General features: G+C 43.6%; 1 protein-coding gene across 3 annotated transcripts in view; it reads left to right on the plus strand.

The window, feature by feature from the left end:
* The first annotated feature begins 1157 nt into the window (after positions 1–1157).
* Positions 1158–21714, plus strand: part of si:ch211-212o1.2 (uncharacterized protein LOC492735 homolog) — a 36112-nt gene continuing 15555 nt past the window's right edge. For 2 of the 3 annotated variants that reach the window (XM_039017437.1, XM_039017438.1), the window contains exons 1-2: positions 1158–1278; positions 1742–1936. In XM_039017437.1, the coding sequence (XP_038873365.1) occupies positions 1272–1278; positions 1742–1936 (202 nt within the window). In that variant the 5' untranslated portion in view covers positions 1158–1271. Of the gene's footprint in view, positions 1279–1472; positions 1937–21714 lie in introns of those variants that run through there. The other variant, XM_039017439.1, reaches the window with a different exon arrangement.

The raw sequence follows: 21714 nt of genomic DNA on the forward strand, positions 1-21714 counted from the left end.
CAATGTCCGTACTGTGAGACGCTACAGAGAGTGCTACATGGCCAGCGAAGAGCCCGGATCTCAATCCCATTGAGCACGTCTGGGACCTGTTGGATCGGAAGATGAGGGCTAGGGCCATTCCCCCCCAAAATGTCCGGGAACTTGCAGGTGCCTTGGTGGAAGAGTGGGGTAAATCTGGTGCAGTCCATTAGGAGGAGATGCACTGCAGTACTTAATGCAGCTGGTGGCCACACCAGATACTGACTGTTACTTTTGATTTTGACCCCCCCTTTGTTCAGGGACACATTATTCAATTTCTGTTCGTCACATGTCTGTGGAACTTGTTCAGTTTATGTCTCAGTTGTTGAATCTTATGAATCATACAAATATTTACACATGTTAAGTTTGCTGAAAATAAATGCATTTGACAGTGAGAGGACGTTTCTTTTTTTGCTGAGTTTAGAAGTAGTAGAAGAAGAAAATGTACTACTTCACAATGGAGATGCCTCAATGTTGCTGCCCAAGTTCACACAGTCGCCAAATGGAACATATACAATGTTGCATCTACTAACTATCTCTATGGGGACTCCTGCCAGCACACACAACAGGTGCAGTTGAATACAATCATTAGGCTACTTTGTCAGAAGCAGCCTAGCCAACAGAAATGTATCACTATTATGTTGTCCGTTTACTTCATTCAATCTAAGGTAATGTGATAACTTGAAAGATTTAAATTAAGATTATATATATATTTTTTTTTTTACATTTCAACAAGTCTGCATGAGAAAACCAGATGCTGTGAAGAGGAATTGCCGGTGTAAGACAATTTCTGTTTAACAATGTGGAAGGACAATTGAATTAACTAAACTCTATAAAGGAATAGAGAATATGGGCCTGCGGTGTCATATTTTAATCATTAAAGTTTGTGAAATACCAACTGGTCTTTGTTTTTGTAGTGCACTGTTGGATCGGTGCCAGTGGGCAATGGCATCACCCGCGTATCAGCTCGAACCACGGGTGTATTCCTTACGCCTATTTCTGTTGCAAAACGTTTCTTAAACGGAAGCAAACTGAACGAAACGGGGATGGACCTACCTAAATTTGTCCAATAGAAACTGTCGTTTTGCTCCGTTTTCTTCCTTTTGGTTCTTAAACAGTACATGGTTTCCGTAATGAATACGCCCCATGGTTCACTTCGCTGTTGCGCCAGGACATTAGGGATCCTCAATATTTTACAGCTGAATCTCTGAAGTGCTGGAGGAAAAGAAAGTCAGTCACAGACGTACGGTCCAATGCCAGGTATTTATCGCTGTGGTTTTGTCATTATCAGAGGAAATATAAGATTTTTTTAAATACCTATTTAAGTAGTTTCCATAAACAATTACCTTTTTGTTTTAGACCTTTTTTGATATCATAACTTTACTATCCCTACACTCTGGCAAGCATGGAGAAATGCAAAAAGAAGTGTTTACAATAATTAGCGGAACATGAAAGCGCTGCTCTAAAACACGCCAGTTATAGGCACACTAGGCTGTTGTCTTTGAAGAATTATATAAACTGTTGTCTCAATCAGACGAAAGGAACGTAGTACTATAGCCGCCGTTATAAGTCTGTTTGTCAGAGGCGGTTCATCCGTATTGTAGTTCCGGGTTTTACTGGGTAGCTCCGGTGCGGAGAGCATCACAACACCACACTGACAAACATTCCCTAGCAATCAAATAACTGGCTTCGTTTGAAGAAATACATGATTTATGCATTTTAGTTCAAACTGGAGGAATGGAAGGGAGGATCGCGGTGGCAGCGCCAGTACTACTGTCAGAGAGAGAGATTCAACATCGGTCTATGGCAGAGGAGGATCCTAACGGGAATGAGCACGGTTCGGCTGCCCGCAGCACGGCGCCTCGTTGGGGACCGCAGCATGCAGGGGCCCGACAACTTGCAACACTGTACTCACCTGGTAAGACAATGAGCTGGGGAGAATACTTTTTTAATTAATGAAGGACACTAAACCTCACTAAGATTAGGGCTGTCACCTAACTACGCGCGCCACGCTGCTGATAATTCGCCAAAACTGTAATGGGCTGTTTATATAGAGGATGATAATAACACCTGTCATTGTTGAGATGAAGTATAGCAAAGATTTTGTATTATATTGACAAGATAGTAGAGTGACCGCTCTAACGATGAAAATATATGTCCTCAAAGATGGCAGGCATGCGTTAGTAGGCGAGATCAGGTGGGACCATTCTAGCCAATGAGAGGGCAGATATTCTTTCTTTTTTTAAATTGTATTGCCGAAATGCCATGTGTGTCCACCTATATCAGTGCATTTGTAACAACCTAACCATTACGAAACTTCTATAAGCCTCACGTTGTAAATGAGCAATTCCATTTTTGTTGTTGACCAAATTCGACACATTGACCTCCATACAAAAATTCCTCACTTTGTGGTCTTATTTTTGTGGACAGATTTTGGGCAGAGTAAAACCTCTCGCTTTGCTTTTTCTTCTCTGAGTATACCAACGTTTTAAAACGTTGGGTAAAAGGGCAAAACCCTTTTGTTATAGAAATAATACTTGCATTGGCTTCAACATAAAATTATGAGTTCTATATTTGTAGCACCAGACTTTTTCATAGAAATGAAAGTGTCCTCCATTTATAAATATGAGCTGATCCAAGCAGGTACTGTGCACTTAATGCACATGTGTAGGAGTAGGCTACTCATCTAATATGATATTACATTGTTTTTTATTTCTGAACCAAAATCCCCAAATAATTTTAACCTGACACAGATCACACGGAATACGGACCTTGTAATACTGTGTGCGTTTATGCTGTATTACACATCTATAATTAAATATATCTCATATTTGAATTCTGTCATAGGCTTGTTTATTCTATACAGACTTTAGAGCTGTAAAATGCATATCACTGATTTGGTGCTTTTCCAGAAGTGGGGTTGAGAGGAGAGCACTCTGTCTTGTTTCTGCACACTATGGAGAGTTGAGATCAGTTGGACAGTGCAGGGATCAGTTGGAACATGAAAGCCTAAAGACTTAGGGGAGCTTTACTGAGAAAAGAAGACTATAGTCCAGCTCTATGCTTGTCCTGGACTGTGATTCCTTGTGTTTAGGTTTTACATCTATTCAAAATTCAGAGTGCTATTAGGGTGATAATGATCAGCCATTTTCCTGGGTGTGTTTGTCTATTGCCAGACATATGATGCTGCTACTGGCACATGTTATTAATTACTGTACATGTGTGTAGATGGATGGAGGGGAGAGTGCATGGTTAATAAATTAATGTAGTAATGTATGTTCTTGGTAATGGGGGATTGAAGAGTGTTTTCTTTCGGCCAGATGTGAAGCTGATTCTCACACCAGTTTATATCTAATCTGTTACTCTGCTTAGTATAATAATAGTAGTAGTAGTAGTAGTAGTAGTAGTAGTAGTGGTAGTGGTAGTGGTGGTGGTGGTGGTGGTGGTGGTGGTGGTGGATGATGATGATGATGATGATGATGATGATAAATGGGACTTATATAGCTCTTTTCAAGGACCCAAAGTTGCTTTACAATTATAAAAAGAAAAACAGGAGTCAAAATATCAGACTAAACAAAACATAAATAAAGAGAAGGGAAAGAGTGTGATGTGGAGGGAAGGGTTGGGATTGGGGTTAGGATAGTAGTGTGAGAGGGTTGTGAACAGCTATTAGCGTGTGGTATTGGACCACACATTGGCCTGGAAGTAACACAAAACCAGATTTCAAGACACTGCAACATCACAGCTGTTCACAAGAACACCCATTCCATTACATGGACTCCTCTAATGGTATCTAAGAGGTTGCTTACTGTATCCGTCTGTTGAGTTAATGGAGTGACAGGTCTCAGGGTTGAGGGATGATACTGTTACAGCACAGAGATGAAAGGGACATGATCTTGTAAAACCAGAGTTGCATGTTTGACTCTTTAAGTCTCTGATTATGGACAACTATTCTAAGAGGATTCCCCATGCATTTGGGGTCCTATTTTATCCAAGTCACTAAATGGCTGGGCGGTTTAGTGGGCCATATGGGCACTTCCATGATAACGGTTTTACACTGAGACTCAGATTTTTCATTTTAAAATGTATGTCAAACAAAAACCATTGATTTCAAAGTTTAACAAACCATAGAACTCTATGCACAAGGACTGATGTAGATTTTACCATAATTCTGTTACCAAACTTTACATCTACAGTTTTTCCAGTTTTTTTTATTGTGTAAATGTTATGAATTCTATGTATAATGACTAAATGATGTATACATTTAAAGTAATGATTGGACTATAACTAACATAATTCTACCCTGTCTCTGTATAATGATGAAGAATGTTTGTGCATAAGAAAAGAGGAACTGTTAGCAGACAAGGAACTGTGGCAGACAACTTGTGACCACTGTGAAACTGATAACAGGGAAGGAGGTCTCCCCACCCAGAGAGGGGAGAAACTGTTGGGCTTGCAATAGATTGTGTAACATGTTGCAGCATACGATAAACAATATTTCTGTTGGAATGAAATTGTAAAACAGCATTGTAATTGTCTGAGAGGAGGAGGGACATTTATGACGAAATGAGAGGTATATAAACCAATGTACATGAAATGATTGGCAGAGCTCTCGTAAATAAACATTCTGACTATTGTAGACTGGCCTCTGTCTGTTTCATTTCAACAAGAACCTTATAAATTCTTGGTAGCAGACCGAGTAGTTTAATTGAAGTTCAGTTTATGAACATTAAGAACATAATTCTCTTAACAGTAAATTGTTCAATGTAGTCATTGTCCATATAGTTGTAGGGCTTCTTAAACTTTGAAATCAATTGTTTTTGTTTGGCATACATTTTAAAGTGAAAAATTGAATCTCAGTGTAATTCCGTTACCAGGGAATTGCCAATATACAGTGATCCAGAGAGACACAAAGTGAGAGCGAGTCTGGGACAGCAGTAATAGGAGAAGAGGTATGTCAGGGATTCATGGTCCATGGCAGTAGACCTAGCAGACATGTGTTGAGGTGCAGGCGAGGAGTGGTTGGAATGAGAGGGCTGTGTTTGTGGACATGTTGAGGCTTAGCGGCAGGACTGGATTGATGAAGCTTTGGTCGGCTCAATGGAGGCTAAGGCTCATTACAGCAACCCCAGGACAGGCAAACAGCTGGACGTATCTCTCTGCCATATGTCTGTGTGTCATGCACGGCTGACTGCTCTTTGCGCTTTTTATCCCACTTTACGGATTTGCCTGGAAGTAAACAGCATTTCTGCCTGCTTTCTGTTTTCCTGATTACTTTCACCAGCCGTCTTGGTCTGGTCTCAAGGCCACTGGCTTTGTGTGTGTGTGGGTGGGTGTGTGTGTGTGTGTGTTCTCACATTACTCTTTAAGATCTAGTTTCCTTGGCTGTAAGCGATCTAGACTGTGATAGTAATCTTTTTTTGCCCTTGTCCACATCTCAGGCCTGTTTCTATGACTCTTATTCAACAGCTTCCATTTATAGATAGTACGGTGTGGTTACCATCAGATAGACCAGAGGCAGCCACAATGTTTGGCCGCTTCTGTAGTTTTTAGCTTCAGTGTTCGCAGTGTACATACTGTATGTGGATTGTGTAAATTAAGTGTCTATAAACAATATTTTGCCTATATACACTCTGTTTATTGTCTGTGTATTCTGTTTATTGTGGCAGCACCATTTCACTGAGTCAAATTCCTGTACATGAAAATGTATTTGGCAAATAAAGGCAATTCTGATTCTGACCAACTGGGCACTGCACACATAGTTCAAGCACAGTAGGTTAGGGTGGATTTACATTAGTAAAATATGTCTAATGAGATCGATCTCTCTTCAACATCAGATTTGCAACTTTTCTGTTTTCATTAAGTTTCAAGTTTTAATGTCACATGCACAAGTACAGTGAAATGCATTTCTTGTAAACTCAAATCCCAACAATGCAATAATCAATAACAATGTATAACTAGAAAAAAAACACACGAGAAATAATAAATATGAAGAACACAATAAGTAAGTAAGCATACTATATACAGGGTCAGTTCCAATACCATACAATGTGCAGGGATACTGGAGTGATGGAGGTAGATATGTATAGGGGTAAGATGACTAGGCATCAGGATAGAAGATAAACAGACTAGCAGCAACTTGTATGTGAGTGGGTGTGCTTGTGTGTAGAGTCCGTATCAATGTATGTGCATATTATGTGTGAGTTAGCAGATGATGGAGTGAGTGTGTAGGGCCCTGTGAGTGTGCATAGAGACCGTGCAAAAATAGGTCAATGAGGATACAAGGTTAACTCAGATAGTCTGTGTAGCTATTTTGTTAGCTATTTATCTTATGGCTTAGGGATAGAAGCTGCTCAAGAGCCTGTTGGGGCCAGACTTGATGCACCGGTACCGCTTGCCGTGCGGAGGCAGAGAGAATAGTCTATGGCTTGGGTGGTTGGAGTCTTTAATGATTTCCAGGCCTTCCTACCACACCTCCTGATATAGAGGTCCTGGATGGCAGGGAGCTCAGCCCCAGTGATGTACTGGGCTGTCCGCACCACCCTCTGTAGCGCAATGCGATCGAGTGTGGTGCTATTGCCAAACCAAGCAGTGGTGCAGACAGTCAAAATGCAGAACTTTTTGAGGGTTTGAGGGCCATAACAAACTTTTTCAACCTCATGAGGGGTAAGAGGCGCTATCGTGCCTTCTTCACGACTGTACGCGTGTGTTTGGACCATTTTAAGTCTTTAATGATTTGGACACTGTGGAACTTGAAGCTCTCGACCTGCTCCTCCCCCCCGTTTCCTGTAGTCCACGATCAGCTCATTGGTCTTACTGACGTTGTTGGAGAGTCTGTTGTTCTGGCACCACACTGCCAGGTCACTGACCTCCCTGTAGGCTGACTCATTGTTGCCGGTGATCAGGTCTACCACCTTTGTGTCGTCAGCAAACTTGATGATGGTGTTGGAGTCGTGCGTGGCCACGCAGTCGTGGGTGAACAAGGAGTACAGGAGGGGACTAAGCACACATCCCTGTGGGGCCCCTGTGTTGAGGGTCAGCGTGGTGGAGGTGATGTTGCCTACCCTCACCACCTAGTGTCGGCTCGTCAGGAAGTTCAGGATCCAGTTGCAGAGGGAGTTGTTCAGATCCAGAGTCCTAAGCTTGGAGGGGACAATGGGGTTGAACGCTGAGCTGTAGTCAATGAACAGCATTCTCACATAGGTAATCCTCTTATCTAGGTGGGTGAGGGCAGTGTGGAGAGAAATTGAGATTGTGTCATCTATGGATCTGTTGGGGCGGTATGCAAATTGGAGTGTGTCTAGGGGTGGCTGGGATGGTGGATTAATTTGTACCATACCCAGCCTCTCAAAGCACTTCAAGATTACAGAAGTGAGTGCTACAGGGTCGTAGTCATTGTGGCATGAAGCCTTAGAGTTCTTTGGGACAAGAATGATGGTAGTCATCTTAAAACATATGCGAATTACAGACTGGGACAAGTGGAAGTTGAAAATTACAGTGAATATGCTGGCCAGCTGTTCTGCGCATGATCTGAGAACACGCCCTGGAATACCATTGGGTCCCGCGGCCTTGTGGGTGTTGACCTGACTAAAGACCGTGTACACGTCGCTCTCGGAGAGCGAGATCACCCAATCCTCTGGGTCAGTAACGGCCCTCATTCTTGGCATGATGATGTTGTTGTCATAAAATGCATTGAGTTCGTCTGGTAGAGAGGCATCGTTGGGCAGATCACGGTTGTGTCTTCCTTTGTATACCATTTAGCCTTGGATGTGTTGTGGCCAAACCTATACAGGAGCTTTTCATCCAAACCATATTGCACATAATGATGCACTTGATTAATGCAAGGATTCAATTTGGCTAACAGAGCAAACATGCTGTCTATTGGTATTAAGTAATTAAGGTAATTCTTGCAGGGACATGTGGTGAGGGGGAACAGCTGTCTTTACACTGTACCACTGTGGGGGGTATGTGATGTACAGTGCCTTCGGAAAGTATTCAGACCCCTTGACTTTTCCACATTTTGTTACATTACAGCCTTGTTCTAAAATTGGTTTAAAAAAAAAAAAAAAAATCCTCATAATTTTTTTACACACAACACCCCATAATGACAAAGCAAAAAGAGGTTTTTAGATTTTTTTGCTAATTTATATAAAATATAAAACGGTATCACATTGTCACGCCCTGACCATAGAGAGCCATTGTTTCTCTATGGTAAAGGGAACACTAAAATAACACATCCTAGATCTGAATGAATGAAATATTCTTATTAAATACTTTTTTCTTTACATAGTTGAATGTGCTGACAACAAAATCACACAAAAATTATCAATGGAAATCAAATGTATCAACCCATGGAGGTCTGGATTTGGAGTCACACTCAAAATTAAAGTGGAAAACCACACTACAGGCTGATCCAACTTTGATATAATGTCCTTAAAACAAGTCAAAATGAGGCTCAGTAGTGTGTGTGGCCTCCACGTGCCTGTATGACCTCCCTACAACGCCTGGGCATGCTCCTGATGAGGTGGCGGATGGTCTCCTGAGGGATCTCCTCCCAGACCTGGACTAAAGCATCCGCCAACTCCTGGACAGTCTGTGGTGCAACGTGGCGTTGGTGGATGGAGCGAGACATGATGTCCCAGATGTGCTCAATTGGATTCAGGTCTGGGGAATGGGCAGGCCAGTCTATAGCATCAATGCCTTCCTCTTGCAGGAACTGCTGACACACTCCAGCCACATGAGGTCTAGCATTGTCTTGCATTAGGAGGAACCCAGGGCCAACCGCACCAGCATATGGTCTCACAAGGGGTCTGAGGATCTCATCTCGGTACCTAATGGCAGTCTGGCTACCTCTGGCGAGCACATGGAGGGCTGTGCGGCCCCCCCAAAAAATGCCAACCCACACCATGACTGACCCACCGCCAAACCGGTCATGCTGGAGGATGTTGCAGGCAGCAGAACGTTCTCCACGGCGTCTCCAGACTCTGTCACGTCTGTCACATGTGCTCAGTGTGAACCTGCTTTCATCTGTGAAGAGCACAGGGCGCCAGTGGCGAATTTGCCAATCTTGGTGTTCTCTGGCAAATGCCAAACGTCCTGTACGGTGTTGGGTTGTAAGCACAACCCCCACCTGTGGACGTCGGGCCCTCATACCACCCTCATGGAGTCTGTTTCTGACCGTTTGAGCAGACACATGCACATTTGTGGCCTGCTGGAGGTCATTTTGCAGGGCTCTGGCAGTGCTCCTCCTTGCACAAAGGCGGAGGTAGCGGTCCTGCTGCTGGGTTGTTGCCCTCCTACGGCCTCCTCCATGTCTCCTGATGTACTGGCCTGTCTCCTGGTAGCGCCTCCATGCTCTGGACACTACGCTGACAGACACAGCAAACCTTCTTGCCACAGCTCGCATTGATGTGCCATCCTGGATGAGCTGCACTACCTGAGCCACTTGTGTGGGTTGTAGACTCCGTCTCATGCTACCACTAGAGTGAAAGCACCGCCAGCATTCAAAAGTGACCAAAACATCAGCCAGGAAGCATAGGAACTGAGAAGTGGTCTGTGGTCACCACCTGCAGAACCACTCCTTTATTGGGGGTGTCTTGCTAATTGCCTATAATTTCTACCTGTTGTCTATTCCATTTGCACAACAGCATGTGAAATTTGTCAATCAGTGTTGCTTCCTAAGTGGACAGTTTGATTTCACAGAAGTGTGATTGACTTGGAGTTACATTGTGTTGTTTAAGTGTTCCCTTTATTTTTTTGAGCAGTGTAGTTTATTTATTTCTATGTGGTGTTCTAGTTTATTTTCTATGTTGGTGATTTGTATGATTCCCAATTAGAGGCAGCTGGTAATCATTGTCTCTAATTGGGGATCATATTTAAGTAGCTGTTTTTCCCACCTGTGTTTATGGGAATGTGTTTTGAGTTAGTGCACGTAGCATCTCTGTAGTCACTGTTCGTTGTTAGTTTGTTTATTTGTTTTTGTCTTTGCTAAGTTTCACTTTAATCATTAAATTATGTGGAACTCAACATCCACTGCGCTTTGGTCCGATATTTATTCCATCGAACGTGACACACATTTACATAAGTATTCAGACCCTTTACTCAGTACTTTGTTGAAGCACCTTTGGCAGCCATTGCAGCCTCGACTCTTCTTGGGTATGACGCTACAAGCTTGGCACACCTGTATTTGGGGAATTTCTCTCATTCTTCTCTGCAGATCTGTTCAAGCTCTGTCAGGTTGGATCGGGAGCATTGCTGCACAACTATTTTCAGGTCTCTCCAGAGATGTTTGATCGGGTTCAAGTCCGGGTTCTAGCTGGGCCACTCAAGGACATTCAGAGACTTGTCCCAAAGCCACTCCTACGTTGTATTGGCTGTGTGCTTAGGGTCATTGTCCTGTTAGAAGGTGAATCTTCGCCGCAGTCTGAGGTCCTGAGCAGGTTTTCATCAACCTATCTCTCTGTACTTTGCTCCGTTCATCTTTGCCTTGATCCTGAATAGTTTCCCAGTCCCTGCCACTGAAAAACATCCCAACAGCATGATGCTGCCACCACCATGCTTCACCGTAGGGATGGTGCCAGGTTTCCTCCAGACGTGACGCTTGGCATTCAGGCCAAAGAGTTTAATCTTGGTTTCATCAGCCCAGAGAATCTTGTTTCTCATGGTCTGAGAGTCTTTCGGTGCCTTTTAGCAAACTCCAAGCAGGCTGTTATGTGCCTGTTACTGTGGAATGGCTTCTGTCTGGCCACTCCACAGTAACCATAAAGGCCTGATTGGTGGAGTGCTGCAGAGATGGTTGTCCTTCTGGAATGTTCTCCCAACTCCACAGAGGCACTCTGGAGCCCTTTCAGAGTGACCATTGGGTTCTTTGTCACCTCCCTGACAAAGGCCCTTCTCCGCCGATTGCTCAGTTTGGCTGGGCGGCCAAGTCTAGGACTCCAAACTTCTTCCATTTGTAATGCACCTCCTCTTCGTCTGATGATGAGGAATAGGAATCATCGGACCAACACGCAGCGTGGTAAGTGCTCATAGTAAATTTTATTAAATAAACTGAACACTGAATGACAAAAAAACAACAAAGAGAGTGAACGACACAAAACAGTCCTGTAAGGTGACAAAACACAAAACAACTACCCACAACACACAGGTGGAAAAAGGATACCTAAGTATGGTTCTCAGAGACAACGATAGACAGCTGCCTCTGATTGAGAACCACACACGGCCAAACACAAAGAAATAGAAAGCATAGAAAAATGAACATAGAATGCAAGACATAGAATGCCCACCCCAACTCACGCCCTGACCAAACCAAAATAGAGACATAAAAAGGATCTCTAAGGTCAGGGCGTGACACCATTTAAGAATGATGGAGGCCACTGTGTTCTTGGGGACCTTCAATTCTACAGAAATGTTTTGGTACCCTTCCCCAGATCTGTGCCAATCTGACACAATCCTGTCTCGGAGCTTTACAGACAATTCCTTTGACCTCATGGCTTGGTTTTTGCTCTGACATGCACTGTAAACTGTGGGACCTTTATATACAGTATCATTCAAATGTTTAGACACACCTACTCATTCCAGGGTTTTTATTTATTTTAACTTTTTTCTACATTGTAGAATAATAGTGAAGACATCAAAACTATGAAATAACACATATGGAATCATGTAGTAACCAAAAATGTGTTAAAGAAATCAAAATATATGTTATATTTGAGATTCTTCAAAGTAGCCACCCTTTGCTTTGATGACAGCTTTGCACACTCTTAGCATTCTCTCAACCAGTAACACCTGGAGTGCTTTTCCAACGGTCTTGAAGGAGTTCCCACATATGCTGTTGGAAGAACAGTTTGTTAGACCTGCTCTACAGCGTTACACCTGACACTGCCTGCCCATGTCAGTCTGACTGAACCTAACACCCTGCCAACCTGACACACAGAACCCAGCAGTACAGAACCATACACTAGCCCTACCCAGCAATACAGAACCTTACACTAGCCCTACCCAGCAATACAGAACCTTACACTAGCCCTACCCTACCCAGCAATACAGAACCTTACACTAGCCCTACCCAGCCCAGCAATACAGAACCTTACACTAGCCCTACCCAGCCCAGCAGTACAGAACCTTACACTAGCCCTACCCAGCCCAGCAGTACAGAACCATACACTAGCCCTACCCAGCAATACAGAACCTTACACTAGCTCTACCCAGCCCAGCAGTACAGAACCATACACTAGCCCTACCCAGCCCAGCAATACAGAACCATACACTAACCCTACCCAGCCCAGCAATACAGAACCTTACACTAGCCCTACTCAGCCCAGCAGTACAGAACCTTACACTAGCCCTACCCAGCCCAGCAATACAGAACCTTACACTAGCCCTACCCAGCCCAGCAATACAGAACCTTACACTAACCCAGCCCAGCAATACAGAACCTTACACTAACCCAGCCCAGCAGTACAGAACCATACACTAGCCCTACCCAGCCCAGCAGTACAGAACCATACACTAGCCCTACCCAGCCCAGCAATACAGAAACTTACACTAACCCAGCCCAGCAGTACAGAACCATACACTAGCCCTACCCAGCCCAGCAGTACAGAACCTTACACTAGCCCTACCCAGCCCAGCAATACAGAACCTTACACTAACCCAGCCCAGCAATACAGAACCTTACACTAACCCAGCCCAGCAGTACAGAACCATACACTAGCCCTACCCAGCCCAGCAGTACAGAACCTTACACTAACCCAGCCCAGCAGTACAGAACCATACACTAACCCAGCCCAGCAATACAGAACCTTACACTAGCCCTACCCAGCCCAGCAATACAGAACCTTACACTAGCCCTACCCAGCCCAGCAATACAGAACCTTACACTAGCCCTACCCAGCCCAGCAATACAGAACCTTACACTAACCCAGCCCAGCAGTACAGAACCTTACACTAACCCAGCCCAGCAGTACAGAACCTTACACTAACCCAGCCCAGCAGTACAGAACCTTACACTAACCCAGCCCAGCAGTACAGAACCTTACAAAGAGTATCTTAATTAATCCCACAGCACCCTTCCACGCCCCTCCCCCTTCCCCACCCCCCCCCCAACAACAAAATACAAAAATACACTCTCACTGACTTTGCTAAAACTATTTTATTGAGGAAAATATACTTACTATGACTGAGATGTGGTTGTCCCACCTAGCTATCTTAAAATGAATGCACTAACTGTAAGCCGCTCTGGATAAGAGCATCTGCTTAATGACTAAAATGTCAAATGTAAATGTACACTCAAACACCAGCCAGCCCAGCAACACAGAACCTTACACCAACCCAGCCTAGCAACAGAGTAGAGCCCACTAGCCCAGTACTGCCTCCTGTCTGCCAGCAGAGTTCCTCCACACCCAAAGCTCCTCCCTCCACCTCAGTCACCTCCATTAGAGAAGTGAACGCGCTGTACTCTGGCAGAAGGCTGAATTATTGAAGCCCCTCACTCTGGGTTAAAAGCCGGCTCTGGACTCCTGACCCCAGGGTCACGGCTTCAAGGCCAGGCTGAGAGTGGAGCTCAGTGCGCTGACCTTGACTGACCTGTGCTCTGTGTCTGACCCGGATCGACCTGGGAAAGACTGGGCCTCTGGACCATCCCAGGTAGAGCGCAGAATACAGGATACATGCATTAAACAAGAGCAGGCTATTTGTTAGACGCTGTGTGTTCCACTGTAAACCTGACTGCATGTGTGCTGCTGAGAGAGAGAGAGAGAGAGAGAGAGAGAAATAGGCTACCTGCCATTTCCCCTGCTGTGCTCCTCAATTATACACCCACCAGAGTAGCTAAATACATTAGGCTGGATGCATAGTTTCAAACACACACATGTTCTGCCCAAATACATTAGGACAAAGCCTGTTATTAATATTTGATTGAACTCTCCTTCTGTCCTTTGTATCTTCTGGTGACTTTGCTATAGTGAGGATGGAGGCAGTGGGAATCTGGTCTAATTACTGTTATTAAACTGAATATTTTCCTCCCATCAGTGTGGAGCAGAACTTGGAAATGGGTTTGTGGGAACATTTACATTTTTAAAGCTCCGTCTACTCAGATACCAAAGGTATGTGGCCACTTGCTCGTCGAACATCTAATTTTTGTAATTATTTTTTATTTAAACTTTATTTAACTAGGCAAGTCAGTTAAGAACAAAATCTTATTTTACAATGACAGCCAAACTCTCCCCTAACTCGGACGATACTGGGCCAATTGTGCGCTGCCCTATGGGACTCCCAATCATTGCCGGTTGTGATACAGCCCGGGTGATGCCTCTAGCACTGAGATGCAGTGCCTTAGTCCGCTGCGCCACCCGGGAGCCCCAAAATCATGGGCATTAATATGGAGTTGGTCCCCCCTTTGGTGCTAGAACAGCCTCTACCCTTCACGATTTTTAGTGCTACACGCTTCAGCACTCGGCAGTCCCGTTCTGTGAGCTTTTGTGGCCTACCACTTCGCGGCTGAGCCGTTGTTGCTCCTAAACGTTTCCACTTCACAATTACTGCAGTTACAGTTGACCGGGCAGCTCTAGCAGGACAGAAATTTTACGAGTCACTGAGCTCTTCAGTACGGGCCACTCTACTGCCGACGTTTGTCTATGGAGATTGCATGGCTATGTGCTCGATTTTATACACCTGTCAGCAACGGGTGTGGCTGAAATAGCAGAATCCACTAATTTGAAAGGGTATCCACCTTAAAGTGGATACAGACTTAAAGTGGAACTGACAGCATTTTAGCAACATTAAATCTTATTAAAATATATTCATATACACCCATAGGAAGAATATGACACTTTAAATCACAGGTGTCAAACTCATTCCACGGGGGGCCGAGTGTCTGCGGGTTTTCGCTCCTCCCTTGTACTTGATTGATGAATTAACATCACTAATTAGTTAGGAACTCCCCACACCTGGTTGTCTAGGGCTTTATTGAAAGGAAAAACCCAAAACCTGCAGACACTAGGCCCTCCGTGGAATGAGTTTGACACCCCTGCTTTAAATATTCTGACAAGCGAGCACTTAGATATGGTCATTTTCACATTTTCATCAATTCTTAGAATGTTTGGGAATTACATATACTAAGGCATTTGTGAAATTCTATAACAATATATAATGGAAAAGCTGCCGTGCATTTGGACAATTACTAGACACTGCAGTTAATAAAAACATCTGTCGCCGCTAGGACCATAGTCTACGCAGACCGGTGCACCATAGCCAATCAGAGCTACTGTAGGCCTTTATGCAAACAAGCCATTTGCCACACAAGCCTGCCATCGTTCACTTTGAACTGGACTGTGTGTTTACAGGCAGTTGCAGCAATTGGATTATTAGAACGCATTCGGCAGAAACTATACCTTAATGGTATTCTGCAAATATGTCAATACCACGTATTTACCTCTTACATTTGGGAACTTTACAGTCTTATTGATATTGATCAAACAACCATGAAAAGGTCGTTTCTCTCTCCCGCAGTTTTGCACAACAACAACAACAAAATCAACAACTAATGCTAGTCACAATGTCTAGCTAGCTACTTCCGGACACAAATAAGAGAACACCTCACTCGCCCAAGCAGAGCTCGTTAACTAGGCTGTTTACATGTTATCTAGAGCTTTTGTGACTAAATTACTTTCTTTGACTACGTTTACTGACACGAACATATTCAATAGGTGGTACCCGTTCGTAAATTCATCAGTTATTCTGTGCTCTGGCACACTCAGACGAGAGTGCTCTGAAATCGGAGTAGATAGCCAGGGTGAATTTGCAAATGCAAGAGATATGCTAACTGGATACTGTAAAAGTCGTTCAATTCCTTGCTAGCTAACCAAATGACACCTGCATCTCTAGCTGTTTATAGCAACCGACAACGATATGAGGGGAAAAAGTCAATCACTCACCCACTTCTCCAATGACATGACATCCTCCTAGCAGCTACAGTGGTTCTTCCTTTAAACGTTTTGAGCTTATGCAGTGACTGTTTGTGGTAGATGGTGGCAGATTGTGGTAAATTGCATAATTCTGGCAACAATGGCTGACACTTAAATAATGTGCCATAGAATTGTGTGGCACCCTGCAAGCTGTGCTGCAGTATGCTGCAACTTTTAAAGGAAGAACCACTGTAGCTAGCTATCTAGCTAGTTTGATTGTATTGACATTCCCAGCCTTAGTTACATTCGTCCGTTTTTGTACAAAATATTGAGTCATTGAAATTGAAACAGTCCATCCCGAAAGGAGGCAGCAAACAATGTACCAGGCCAGCTGTGATTACCAAGAAATATATTGGTGAATTATATTAATCATGCATTAAACTGCATCCATCTATTCTGCCAACAATGCTTAGTGTACATCATGGAACGTTGAGTCAAATAGAACCTATTCTTAAAACCTGTTTATAAAGTTGGTTTTGTTGCATAAACTGGAAATTTGATATATTTTTTACTGACATTATGATTGTTTGTTTCATATCTGCAAAGTAGTTAAAACACTGTCTGTTCCACTTTAAAGAACTAGAGCTGACATTTTTCAAATTCCTTGAGCTCTCAGATCCAGAGCCCAACGTTCATTATGTCTGAAAACAATAGACATGGACACAGGACACATAAAGCATGGAGCTTGCAGTACGGATTTGACTGTTGACCTTGACCATTGCTTGAATAGAGGACACTTTCCATTTAGCAATGTGTGATCTTGTTTATGTGTGTGCATCTGTAGTTGAATGAATAAAAATGAATAAAAAAACACTCAAACAGTTAGTGTACGTGAAATACATGATACGTTACAGAACAACACAGAGTAAATGACTATCAACTATACTGAACAAAAAATAAAAATGCATCATGCAATAATTTCAACGAGCCGGATGTGGAGGTCTTGGACTGGCATGGTTACACGTGGTCTTGTCACACCCTGATCTGTTTCACCTGTCTTGGTGATTGTCTCCACTCACCTCCAGGTGTCTCCTGTTTTCCCCATTAGTCCCCGGTGTATTTATCCCTGTGTTTCCTGTCTCTCTGTGCCAGCGTGTCTCCTAGCTCCTATTTTTCCCAGTCTCCGGTTTTTCCTAGACCTCCTGGTTTTGCCCCTTGCCTGTCCGGACGCCGGCTCCACCTGCCTGACCACTCTGTCTGTTCTGACCTCGAGCCTGCCTATCGCCTGGTACTGTTTGGACTCCGACCTGGTTTATGAACTCTCGCCTGTCCCCGACCTGCCTTTTGCCTACCCCTTTTGGTATAATAAATATCGGAGCTCAATTATCTGCCTTCTGTGTCTGCACTTGGGTCTTGCCTTGTGCCCTTATAGGTCTGCAGTTTTGAGGCCGGTTGGACCTACTGCCAACAATGTTGGAGGCTGCTTATGGTAGAGAAATTAACATTAAATTCTCTGGCAACAGCTCAGGTGGACATTACTGCAGTCAGCATGCCAATTGCACGCTCCCTCAAAGCTTGTGACAAAACTGCACATTTTAAAGTGGCCCCAGCACAAGGTGTCCCCAGCACAAGGTGCACCTGTGTAATGATCATCCTGTTTAATCAGCTTCTTGATATGCCACACCTGTCAGGTGGATAGATTATCTTGGCAAAGGGGAAATGTTCACTAACAGGGGTGTAAACAAATTTGTGCATAACATTTGAGAGAAATAGGATTTTTGTGCGTATAGAGAAATTCTGGGATCTTTTATTTCAGCTCATGAAACACGGGACCAACACTTTACATGTTGCATTTATATTTCTGTTCAGTATAAAGAAGACTTAACGTGGTTACACGTGTCTTCAATTCAAAATAATCTCTAATAGAATAAACTATGTGTGTGTGATACACACAGGAGCTTTCTACCAAGTTCTCAAATTCAAGCTGGAACTCACGCCCAACCTGAATTAACATTTCTTTGCACTTTGCTAGTTAAAACAATAGGCAGGAAAACACACCCAGATTCTAATCTAATCAACTCAATTTAAATGATAGGAGCGCAAACCTGTCGCTCCTCTTTGAACTAGCCGCTGTCCAATGAACAGAATGACACAGTTTCTCTGTAACAATAAATCCATGGCACTTACATATAAAATAGAACAGATAAGTAGCTCTTTATGAACTCTTGAAACAATCCAAATATGACCATTTAATTCACATAGTAACATTTCGTCGATTCAAGTTTCATCAGTCTTCACACCTCTCCTGGTGTCAGTGACCCCAGAAATTCTGTTGGAACGTCTTAGAGATTGCCACAGATAAATTGGCTCTCACCTGTATCACCTTCTCAGATTTTTCCACTACATTCCACTACATGGATACTCTGCATTGCAGAAGACAATCAGAGGAACCAGAGAAATATGTGGAGAGAGGTGACTAGACTTTAAAAAAAATAACAGCTTGGGTCCATGTAATAGCTACCTCCCAAAGGCTTGCCAGGACACAGTCGAGACACTCAACAAGATAGTCGCCATCTACTTGGCCTGCATTAACTTCTTGTCCATGGTCGTTAGGGTCACGGTACTCTCCTCATAGAAGGTATCCTCCCACCAGGGTGCAACGTCAGTCTCCAGGGGTACCATGCCTATGTCAGCTGTCCCAACGTGGAATCAAATCAAATCAAATGTATTTATATAGCCCTTCTTACATCAGCTGATATCTCAAAGTGCTGTACAGAAAACCAGCCTAAAACCCCAAACAGCAAGCAATGCAGGTGTAGAAGCACGGTGGCTAGGAAAAACTCCCTAGAAAGGCCAAAACCTAGGAAGAAACCAAGAGAGGAATCAGGCTATGAGGGGTGGCCAGTCCTCTTCTGGCTGTGCCGGGTGGAGATTATAACAGAACATGGCCAAGATGTTCAAATGTTCATAAATGACCAGCATGGTCAAATAATAATAATCACAGTAGTTGTCGAGGGTGCAGCAAGTCAGCACCTCAGGAGTAAATGTCAGTTGGCTTTTCATAGCCGATCATTAAGAGTATCTCTACCGCTCCTGCGGTCTCTAGAGAGTTGAAAACAGCAGGTCTGGGACAGGTAGCACGTCCGGTGAACAGGTCAGGGTTCCATAGCCGCAGGCAGAACAGTTGAAACTGGAGCAGCAGCACGGCCAGGTGGACTGGGGACAGCAAGGAGTCATCATGCCAGGTAGTCCTGAGGCATGGTCCTAGAGAGAGAGAAAGAAAGAGAGAAAGAGAGAATTAGAGAGAGCATACTTAAATTCACACAGGACACCGGATAAGACAGGAGAAGTACTCCAGATATAACAAACTGACCCTAGCCCCTCGACACATAAACTACTGCAGCATAAATACTGGAGGCTGAGACAGGAGGGGTCAGGAGACACTGAATCAATCCTCCATCAGAAGGTGTGTGGCTTAGCTGGACAGGTCAGGCCCCATCATCTGAGTCCGTTTCACGTTGACAACGCACCACTGTTTGTGAAAGACTTTGAAAACATTCGAAATAGCAGTAAAAGTAAACACATCATGATATCATCCTCTGCAATGTATGACAAATACAGATTACGAAATAAATGTCTCATGACAACAATAAATTGGGAATAAAGTTTCACTATCATTAATATGAAAACTAGCCCACAAAGTTATCCCATCAACTGCCTGATCCAAACAGATGACGAGTTAGGAGACACATGATCTGGATGGAGGAAACGAGTACAACATAAAACCATACCATCCAACATAATTTCAAATCCAAATTCTAACAATATGCAGTAATGAACAATTAGTGCTCTCCCCTTTTAGAGGGATGAGTTTGGAAACAAATCAGAACACTAGAAAACAATTAGTATAGTGTTGAGCAAATACCTTCCCACCCCTATTGTACAGAAAGCAAATGAGTACAATCAAATCCTAGAATATTCAAATCAGGGAAACAAGGCATAAGAAGCTATATCAAATAAGTTACGAAAATGTTCTGGCACAGTGAAAATAACAATCAATGTTAGGATCTATATTTCCACATTCTCAGCAGACAAATCATAAAAGCAATTGTGTTGTAAATTTCAGACTGGTTTCTAAACCAGCACGGGTGTTTTATGCTATTACTTCTCTCCCTCTCTGATCATGACTAGAATTATGCCTTGTAATGCTTGTTAATGCTTTCTAACTTCAGCTTATGCCTTGCATAATGTAATCATTCATTTTACAAAGTAATTAAATACACTTGTATTGAGAATTCCATTCTCAGACATTTCTTGATTACAAATATAATGTTAAATGGAGTCAGATAAACATTTTAATAGGCTAATTGCAAATTTGAATCATGGGTCGCATGTGTGGTATAAATACAATACATAGGACAAATATTACCCCAGTCTCCGTGTGTGTACGTGTTATACTGTATCGTATCTCTCCGTCACCCTTCCCCCACCCTACTCATCTGCGGCTCCCATCATGCTCATTCGACATCCCCAACACACACACCACGGGATCTGTCCATCCTCTTTTCTCTCCCTGTTCACAGGGGAAAGAGGATGGAACCAAGCCTAGATACCACTCTCTTGGGCCGTGTCTGTGTGTGTGTGTGTGGTGTTGTTATGCAGTTGTTAAATCTGTCACATTTGTCACATTCATTTTGTTGTTGTAGTTCTTGTCCATAGGTTAATGTATGGATTCTCTGTGTAATTGTTGCTTGGTGTGTGTGTTTTGTGTGCTTGCATGTGTGTGATGTGTTGTGATGTGTGGTGTGGTGTGGTGTGATGTGTTGTGTGTGGTGTGATGTGTTGTGTGTTGTGTTGTGTGTGTGTGTATGGTATGTGTGTTGTGTGTGTGTGTGTGTATGGTATGTGTGTTGTGTTGTGTGTGATGTGTTGTGTGTGTGTGTATGGTATGTGTGTTGTGTGTGTGTGATGTGTTGTGTGTGGTGTGATGTGTTGTGTGTGATGTGTTGTGTGTGTGTGTATGGTATGTGTGATGTGTGTGTGTGTGATGTAATGTGTTGTGTGTGGTGTGATGTGATGTGTTGTGTGTGTGTGTATGGTATGTGTGTTGTGTGTGTGTGTGATGTGATGCGTTGTGTGTGTTGTGTGTGTTGTGTGTGTGTGTGGTGTGATGTGTTGTGTGTGTTTGATGTGTTGTGTGTGTTGTGTGTGTGTATGGCATGTGTGTTGTGTGTGTGTGTATGGTATGTGTGTGTGTGTATGGTATGTGTGTGTGTGTGTGTGTGTGTGTGTGTGTGTGTGTGTGTGTGTGTGTGTGTGTGTGTGTGTGTGTATGGTATGTGTGTGTGTGTGTGTGTGTGTGTATGGTATGTGTGTGTGTGTGTATGGTATGTGTGTGTGTGTGTGTGTGTGTGTTTGATGTGTTTCCCAGGTTGAGACGTCCACTGAGAACTGATGAAAGGAACGAGGCCTGTGACTGATCCGTTCATCCTGATCAGGGGAATTCTACCTCTGTCTTTTTCTCTTTCTCAGTCTCTCTGTATCTCCCGCTCTAAGCATATGACCCACTTTTACTACAGCCCCCCCCCCCCCCCCCCCCCCCCCCCCCCCAGAAGATTGGCCTACAGAGAACTGGACAGGGGACAGAGAGGGAGAAAGAGCAGATTTACTATGAATACATGTTCGTAATTGTATTGTGAATGTTCATGTGAAAGTGTGTGTGCGAACGCGCGCCTGTGTGTGTGTGTGTGGGGGGGGGTGGATATGGGAGAGAGAGAAGCGAGGAAGAGAA

This window comes from Salvelinus namaycush, chromosome 21 (genome assembly GCF_016432855.1).
Source record: "Salvelinus namaycush isolate Seneca chromosome 21, SaNama_1.0, whole genome shotgun sequence".
Lineage (NCBI taxonomy): Eukaryota > Metazoa > Chordata > Actinopteri > Salmoniformes > Salmonidae > Salvelinus > Salvelinus namaycush.